The following is a 9,643-nucleotide window of genomic DNA, read 5'->3' on the forward strand; positions in this document are numbered from 1 at the left end:
AGGAGCTAGGGCTAGAGCATGCAGCTGGCAGACCCAGTCTTGGATTGTAAATAATGTACAAATTACTCCTTTAATAAAGACTGTAAAGACATTTTATCTTATGTCTTACTCCTTGACAAATTCATGTCAAGGACAGTAACCATGTCTATTGGTTACTGCGTGACCCAGTGTTGAGGCCAGGTGTGCACGTGTGTGCAATAGGGTGCACTACTCGTTCCAAGTGGACCCCTACCCTCCCCGAGTGGCGGTCACAGTAGATTCAAGTTTGTTCAAATCATGACCCCCGGGGCTAGGGTGGGGCCAAAATGGCTGACCCAAGTTTTACATAGGGATATATAGGGAAACCTTTTAAAATCTTCTTTTCAAGTACTTCAAAGCTATGATTAGTGATATTTATATGGAATCATCCTCCTGTTAGTGTAGATTCTAGTTTGTTCAAATGATGAACGCCTGGAGGGGGGAGGGGGGTGGAGTAAATTCAAGCCTGATGTGCTCAGGTGAGCGCTGTGGCCCCTGGGCCTCTTGTTCTTATTAAATCTTTTATTTTACATTTTATTTTAGTTCATTCAACTAAAAAGTTTATGTTATGAGGTGATAACATAGTATGTATTGCACGAATGTTTTTGATGATATTCTTAAATGAGGTAACAGAAGTGATGAGCAATATGATAAATAATTAGTTATCTGTGATTTGTTCTATTATTCCATTGCCAGCTCAACTGTAACAGATAAAGATGAGCCAACAAGAGTTCTGCAAACAGAAACCATGCTTAAAGAGGATATAGATATTAACAAAGCACAATACACTCCTGAGGTAAAAAGTGTTTCCATTCAACATTTCAGTGTTAAGATTTAAGAAAAAAAAAAAAAAACATACAACTGTTACTTGATTAGAAGCAGAAAATTTTCCTCTTTCAACAAGAAAGCCCATCTGATTCTACTGATATTGTCAAACCAAACAATTTTTAGTAGCTGGTTACTCAATTAACCAATCAAATTTTTTTCTTTCATTTTCCAAAAGAAAAATGATGAGAGGATATTTAAAATTTATGATACTTCTTTAATAGTGATAACTTCTTGGTTCTTTTGCAAGGAGTCCTTTCGATGAATTTGAATTTCAGTCTGAGGTGGTTTAATTAGCATGTTTTGTTGTCCCACCCTATATGTCGATTCCATTTCACATATTTTATACACCTCACAGGCTCACAGCTAAATTTTCATATACCATAGTCTCTCAACATAGATTATAATTATGAAATGTTTTCTACAGAATCTCTCATTAAAAAGCTTTTAAAAATCGGCAAAAACTTCCATATACGAGGGTTGATCCAAAAGTTCGTGGAATTTCTTTCTAAAATTTTATCGTGATTTGATGAAATCAATTAAAAGGCATATTCATAATAAACAGTCATTATGCAACAATATTGGAAAATTTCACTAATTTCCAATAACCAATAAGGTCACACGAGCTTTCTGAAAATAAAGAGTTGGGAAACCCGGGGGAGACTTTCGACGTAACGTCAAGTTAGACATGTCACGCCACGTTATAGAAGCATCTCGCCCAAATGTCCAATTATAATACGTAATTCTACAAAATGCTGCCTTTTTCTCTATTTTTTTTTTTCAAGAAAAGCCTGGGTATCCTCTCGCACCAACTTATCTTCATTTTTATTCATATATTTCATAATACTACTCATCTTTCCATATTATGTTCCAATTTCAGTAGCAATGTCAAGAACAGTACAGCGGCCGATAACGTCCATTATCGCTTTTATTTGTCTAGGAGGATACGAACTTAAATAGAGCCTCTAAAAGGCGACCAAAACTTTTATCAACGTCCATGGAAGTTTTATTTTTCTTAAATTTCTTATGCCACTGGAAAACCAGTAACAAAATGCATTTTACCCAAGCCTATGTCAATAATATACGTGTTTAATATAGAGTGATCCCGGGATTTTCACAAAATGTGTGACTTGACTGAAATTTGACGTTATCTAACAACTTAAAGATGAGCAATAAATCATCAACTTGTAAACAAAATATCCAGTAAAATCAGTAAAACTCCCACACAAAGGTTTATAAAAGATCAAGCAATCGTAATAATGACATAATTTTCGTTTTATATACCACAAAGGGTGGTTTAATTCTTATTTCAAGAATTAAGAATTTAAATGATAATAGATGCATTAATGTCTCCCCCGCATTTCCAAACAACCGTTTCTATGGCAACTGCCATAAAGGTACTATCGAAGAAATTTAAAATGTTTTTTAATTTAAAATATTCATCAAGTGTCTATATTTTCATTTGTAATTTTCAACCAATTCCACTGAATAATAAATAAAATATGAAGAAATTCCACGAACTTTTGGATCAACCCTTGTATGTTTTAAAGTCATTTGCAAATGGATAAAAAGTGGTTTGTTCAAATCACGACACCTTGGCAACTGAAAGTTGATAAAAGTTTAAACATTGGAATATAAAGGAAAATTTTTTCTCAAGATCAGAAAAGGTATGACAGTTATACAGACATGTTCTCAAGTAGTTTAGATTAATTTATTTTAAATCATGATACCAGGGGTAGGATGGGAATACAGAGAATGATAAAAAAATTTGTATAGAAATTTATACAATCATGTATTTGAGAAAATCTCCTCAAGAACAGCAAAGGCTTGATTTATCATATTGATATGAAAGTATCCTCTGGTAGTGAAGATTCAAATTTGTTAAAATTATGACTCCATGGTAGAATTCATTGGGCTGCAATCGGTTATACATAGGGATAACCATCCTTGGATAAGTATACATAGTTTGTTCAAATTGTGACCCCCTTTTTAAGGTGGGGCCACAGTAGGCTATCAGGTGGGCCATAGTGACTCAGGTAAGCATTGTGGCCTACATGTCTCTTGTATTCATTTACAGGGAGCAGTATTATCAAATTCTAAGTTTGAAGGAAAAATGGTAACATGCGAGGATGGCTCCATTCCTGCAAGCAACAATGAAACATGTGGCAAGTATTTTTAAAAATATCATTGAATGATAATTTCATTAGCATTTTATTTTGGATTACATTGAAACTTGTCCAAGTTGTATGTTATGCATTCCAAAATCCTGCCTTATATGAATAAACTTTTGAAAAGTTTCTATCAGTAAATTCAGTTGATTAGACTTGTGTACTTTTGTTTGGTACCAGTAGTGTTGGGATTATAGACAAGTTTTACTGTATAATCAGTTTGATGAAATTATGTTGAGACTGTCAGTTTTCTTTTCTTGGTGTATAATGAATGATTTCACTTGATTGTAGCTTCCTGGGTAACATCTATTACATTTATTTTAGCTCATCTAAGTGAACTTTTTTGAGTGAAGGTTGTCTGGCATTTTATTCAATTGATAACCAGACATGATTAATCGATCAGATCGGTAATCGATCACTAATCGATTGTAATCGAACACTAATCGATTGATTACTTATGGTCATCGATCACTTAAACCCCCGTCACATTTCCAAAAACGACCAACGGCCGACGGGTTTTGAAGCAAAAACGGGATTCTTCGGGTGACAGTCGTCAGTTCATCGGCCGTTGTCTTGGCCGATTTTGACCTCTTTTTTTGTCGGCCGACTAATTTTGTGTCCATCGGTCCAAGTTATAATTTTTCCTGCGTCGGTGGCCGATTTCCTCAATTGAAGTTATCTGTTGACCAACCTTCGATCATCGTCCGACCATCGGCGGTCAGTTTATTAAGTCGGTCGTCCGTCGTTGGGCAATAAGGGTGTTTAAAATTTCGGCCGACGGATAAAATCAAACTGTAGCTCAAAGCTAGATGATCCGGCGACGATTGGCCGACTTGTGAATATCTAACCTATTAGGGATACATAACACAAACAAAATTTTGATTCATGGATTGATATATATTTTATGAACGTAAATAACATGAATAATTAATCCGTAAGATATGAAGAAATCTTAAGTATTCTTTGCTGCTTAGATATGCACCATTTATCGTTTTTATGCCATTCCATACAAAATTTTGCACACATTTTCAACATTGAGTCATAATTTTATAAGATTCTGCCACTTTACCTTGCAAACATTACTCACATCACCTATCTGAATATAGATCTTTGAAAAAAATATTGCTGATTTCTAGAGAAAAAGATTTTTTTGTGTTATCTATACAAGTCATCGGTGTCCCTAGGAAATAATGTGACTGCTCCATGTCGCCCGATACTGTGTCGGCCGATCATGTTCTTTCAGCCGACAAGACCAAAAAAATTTTGTCGTCCGACCATCGGCTTAAATGTGACCTAGGCATAATCGATCAAACTCCTCAGGAAATCTGGACAGTATAGCTGATGTTAAACCCATATGTCTATGTTAAACATGTTAAATGCATAATCTTATTTTGCGTTTTGTTTGACAACTATGATAATCAGTAGATGTGAGTAAAATGTATGTATTTAATCAAATATGAATTCAATACAAGTCAACAACTGTAAATCTTGTGTTCCTCATGTATGGTCATAATTACAATTTATAGTATTAAAAGAGTTATCGATCAATTATCGATCAAAAAGTAATCGATCACTTATCGATCAAACTTCCTGAGGAGTTTGATCGATTAGTGATCGATGACCATAAGTAATCAATCGATTAGTGTTCGATTACAATCGATTAGTGATCGATTACCGATCTGATCGATTAATCATGTCTGGTTATTAGAATGCTGTATAATCCAGAAAGAATGTTTTTCTAAGCTGACCAGTATTTATCTTATCTATTACACTCTTTCAATATCTCCAGAATCACAGGGCTATTACACTAATAAAACTTGTCACAATTAAGGCATATCCTTGGGTAAAGGAAACCAATTGTAAGTTTAATCAATAAAAGAACCATGATGCTTTTACAATGGGAGAAAATTTTTTTTTTTTTAAATATGAACAGGCAAATAAATCATTGCTCCTATTGCAGAATGGACTTCAAAAAGTAGGGAATTAGCATGATTTATTTTTACTTTTGATTCAATTGAAAGTGATCAACAAGACTACAAATTTTTCAGTTGGTAATGACAGTATCCATACAGTGATAGGCTGTGTATTCAAATCTCGCATTATTACCATTTGGACCAAACACCTTCTTTGGGCCCTCTTACATTTTACAAAGAAAAAGATGAGAAAATAAACATTGGGGCTGGATCAGGAAAATGTGCCTTTTAATACTCAAGTAACTATTCAGGCCCATGGACCACTTGTTCTTTGCTTTTAAAAGTTTTTGAATGTAAAATCTAAATATTTATGGTGTATTTCAGTGATATGTGTGGCAGGATCTTACCATGATACTAACACAGGCACATGTAAAAACTGTTCCAAGAATTTCTACCAGGATATGAATGGAAAGACAACTTGTAAAGCATGTCCAGGCTCTGTGAAAATGTATACTCTATCAGAGGGTTCAAATTCACAGAGTCAGTGTTTGTGTAAGTATCCAGATCTGATTAAGTCCCCCAATTAAGCTACCGGTATACGCATCCAATTGTCTGTCCATTTATTAATTTTTTCAATTTTTTTCTCTTCAACCATGTGTACGCCAATTTATGCCAAACTAGGGTATCAATTATTTAACTACTGATTTGTAAAGAGAAAATCTTTGTCTGAAGAACCTGACAAACATAGTCATATGCTTTACAAGGTATTACCATGCAAACATCACTACATTATATACAAACTATTACCGGGTAGTATAATTTTTGTAACATCCTTAATTTTCTGAACAGGCAACAAATTGTACTTGCACAACATATGATAAGAATACTTCTGTTTTGTCATACTTTTTATACATGTATATTATTACAAGTTGGTCAAAAATAACTACAAATATCTATCAACAGTTTCTAAGAATATATGGTAGATTAAAATATTAACCCATCTTGACAATATTAAAACAAGGAATTTTGATTTCAGCTGAGTGTAGTACTAATCCAAGTTACTGTAAGAATGGAGGAGCATGTAACTCCAATGATGTGACAATATGGTGTACATGTAAGGAGCGTTACACAGGAGACAGATGTGGAGAGCAAAGTGGTAGGTCAATTATAATTGTAGACTTGTGCTTATATATTATAGTCACTTGTGGTTGATAGCAGATAAAAGGATAATCATTATCATGTCAATGTTTCTGACTAAGAGGATCAAAATCTTTAAAAATAAAAATGATTTATATGAAAAAAAAATACAAATGTACAACATTCTCAAGAAAAGGAAGGTTTTATTTTTTTAACATTTTATCTTTTATTTAATTTAACCCAAAATGTTGCTTTCTTTCTAGAATTCACATCAAACACACCATATATAATAGGAGGGGCAGTTGGTGGATTGGCTGCAATAATGGTCATAGCTCTTGTCATTATATGCCTGGTTAGGTGTCTACAAAGGTGAGATCATTACTTATGAATTACAAATGATTGACATCTTTTCTTATTATTTAAAAACATCAGCTCAATAACTGCAAGCATTTAGTGCAGAAAACTAAGGGGAACAGACAGACACACCAACAGAGGGACAGGCAGACAAGGACGAAGACTATAGCCCACTCTAGTTTCATTGATACTCATTTAAGGGAATAAAAATCAAATTAAGAAAAATAACAGCACATTTTGTTAATGATCTTATTCATTGGTCTGTGTTTGTCTGCAAAAACTTGAACACTGCCAATAACTTTTGAGTGGGTAGGGCTATGGCTTTCATATTTCACAGATGTATTTCTTGTGGCAAGACCTTTCTTTGGGTACCACTAAATTTGACCTTTTGACCATGGAGTTTGACACACTGATACACATATGACAAGAGCTTTATTTAGAAACCAACAACTTTGACCTTGACCCAGGAGTTTGACCTACTTTTTAAAAACTTTAACCTTGGCCATAACTTTTGAACAGGTGGTGCTAGGGCTTTCATATTTCACAATTGTATTTTTATTTTGTGAGAAGGTCTTACTATGGTACAAACATATTTGATTTGCATTTGAGAAAGTTTTAACTTTGCTATGTTGCCATATGGGAGGGGGTATCAGTGTTTCAAAGTTTCACAAACGCATCTTGTTTTTAGCTCACCTGAGCGGAAGGCTGATCACATTTTGTCCGTTGTCCGTCCGTCTGTCTAGCTGTCTTTCTATCTGTCCGTCTGTAAACTTTTAACATTTTCGACTTCTTCTCAAGAAAAACTGGGCCAATTTTGACCAAACTTGGTACAAAGCATCCTTGGGGAATTTAAATTGTTAAAATAAAGGGCCAGGTCCCCTCACAAGGGGAGATAATCAAGAAAAGACAAAAATAGGGTGGGGGCATTAAAAAATCTTCTTCTCAAGAACCACTGGGCCAGGAAAGTTGAAACTTATGTGGAAGCATTCTAAGGTAGTGTAGATTCTAAATTGTTCAAATCATGACCCAAGGGGGAAGGGCAGGGCCGCAATGGGGAATCAAAGTTTTACATAGAAATATATAGGAAAAATCTTTGAAAATCTTCTTCTCAAGAACCACTGGGCCAGAAGAGCTAAAACTTATGTGGAAGCATCCTGGGGTAGTGTAGATTCTAAATTGTTCAAATCATGACCCCAGGGGGAAGGGCGGGGCCACAATGGGGAATCAAAGTTTTACATAGAAATATATAGGAAAAATCTTTGAAAATCTTCTTCTCAAGAACCACTAGGCCAAAAAAGCTGAAACTTATGTGGAAGCATCCTGGTATAGTATAGATTCTAAATTGTTCAAATCATGACCCCAGGGGGAAGGGTGGGGCCACAATGGCGAATCAAAGTTCTATATAGAAATATATAGGAAAAATCTTTGAAAATCTTCTTCTCAAGAACCACTGGGCCAGAAAAGCTGAAACTTATGTGGAAACATCCTGGGGTAGTGTACACGATGTAAATTCGAAATTGTAAAAATCATGACCCCTGGGGGAAGGGCGGGGCCACAATAGAGAATCAAAGTTCTATATAGAAATATATAGGAAAAATCTTTGAAAATCTTCCTCTCAAGAACCACTGGGCCAGGAAATATGAAACTTAGGTGCACATGGAAGGATCACTGGGTAGTGTAGATTTCAAAATGTCTAAATTATGATCAGTGGGGTAGGGTGGGGATGCATTATGTATAACGAGGGGGAAATCTGGTAAAGAACAGAATGGTGTAGGCTTCTCAGGTGAGCGATGTGGCCCATGGGCCTCTTGTTCTTAGATGAAAATGCCTGTTGTAATAACCTCAATCTTTTTTCTATATTTCTAGATCAAAGGAGTCTAAATATCCACCCAAAGACCCAGTGGAATATGCTTATGATTACAATGCTCCTCTTTATGACAACGGCTCCAAGAGAGGAGTTGTTTCTTATGCCCGAATGAACCCCTCTTTTAACTATGACGATGGCAGCTTCTACGATACTCGTAACAGGATGTATCAGCAAGAAGATAATACCAGTGCTTATCGATGGCAGGAGGCTCCTGGAGATTATAATCTTTAACATTCATTCTACCATCTATAACTGCATCTATTAATCAAGTTACATATCAAAATTTTACAATTGCTCCTGAAAGAGTAAATGTGCTTTCATTATTACTGCCTTGTACATGTATGTGTGTTTTTTAAAAGTGGTTGGTTTATAGTAGACATCCTCTAAACTAAGAAATCTTTTGGATTACTGATATTTTTATACTTCCTGAGTAGATTTATACTCAAAATATACAAATGAAGTAAAGTTGATGTTTTTAGGGCAGATTTCTAGCCTACACAAGTTCATCAGAGTGTACTTCTTTCTTTTAAAAGTACATTTTAAAAGTTCTAACATTATTGTATCAAGCAATAGTTTGTTTCTTGTGCAATACCTAAATCAAAAGTTATGTTTACAATCAAATTCATAGACAAATCATGTTTAATTTGTTTTTAATTGTTTTTCAGAGTTTCATGTACAGTATAACTTTAGAAAACTTCAAAATTCAACTTGTGCAAAATTATATGGAACATTCATGTCATAAAACAGATTAAAATCTGAAAAAAAAACTTGCTTTTATTGAAGAATCAATGTTGACATGTTAGTGATAGTGAAGGTGCTTCAACTTTGATTGATCACTGATATAATTTTTGTGTTGCAAATACCGCATATAATTTTATAATCAAATATATATTCTTATCTTTTGTGAAATTGGAGTTATGATTGGTAGAAATTTTATTCAGAGTGTTTTATACTCATTGTTTTACATTTTTATGTATTTCTTTAGTTTTTTCCTATTATACATGTATGACTAGTTATAAAGTAAATCTATATATTTTCAAAACTTTTCCTAAAAGTTTGTTTTTAATCAATACAAATGGACATAAATTACAAATCAGATCCTGTATCTTGAGAGAGGAAAGAATCACAAATTTTTACTTGCATTGTACTCTTAGGTTTTAGAATATATGTCTTAAGTTCCCCTTTGACTCCATCCATAGCCATCACCTAATGCAAAGCAATCCATATACACCGCTGCACAGAATTTTGTCAAACATTGCAGATATTTAAGACACAATGTGTAGATGTGCATATTGCCAGGAAATTCCGATTTCTTTATTATTTCCAGAAATTTCGGCACTTTTCAACATAGATTTTTGGCC

General features: G+C 34.3%; 1 protein-coding gene across 1 annotated transcript; it reads left to right on the plus strand.

The window, feature by feature from the left end:
• The first annotated feature begins 671 nt into the window (after nt 1-671).
• Nucleotides 672-9,298, plus strand: LOC134273107 (sushi, von Willebrand factor type A, EGF and pentraxin domain-containing protein 1-like). The gene is made up of 6 exons (XM_062755286.1): nt 672-814; nt 2,921-3,008; nt 5,309-5,476; nt 5,961-6,080; nt 6,325-6,430; nt 8,282-9,298. Exons 1-6 carry the CDS (start codon nt 767-769, stop codon nt 8,511-8,513), a joined length of 762 nt encoding a protein of 253 aa, XP_062611270.1. The 5' UTR covers nt 672-766; the 3' UTR covers nt 8,514-9,298.
• Nucleotides 9,299-9,643: the final 345 nt, after the last annotated feature.

Source organism: Saccostrea cucullata, unplaced genomic scaffold (assembly GCF_032062105.1).
Source record: "Saccostrea cucullata isolate Sc308-1 unplaced genomic scaffold, CSIRO_AGI_Scuc_v1 ctg8498, whole genome shotgun sequence".
NCBI classification, from domain to species: domain Eukaryota; kingdom Metazoa; phylum Mollusca; class Bivalvia; order Ostreida; family Ostreidae; genus Saccostrea; species Saccostrea cuccullata.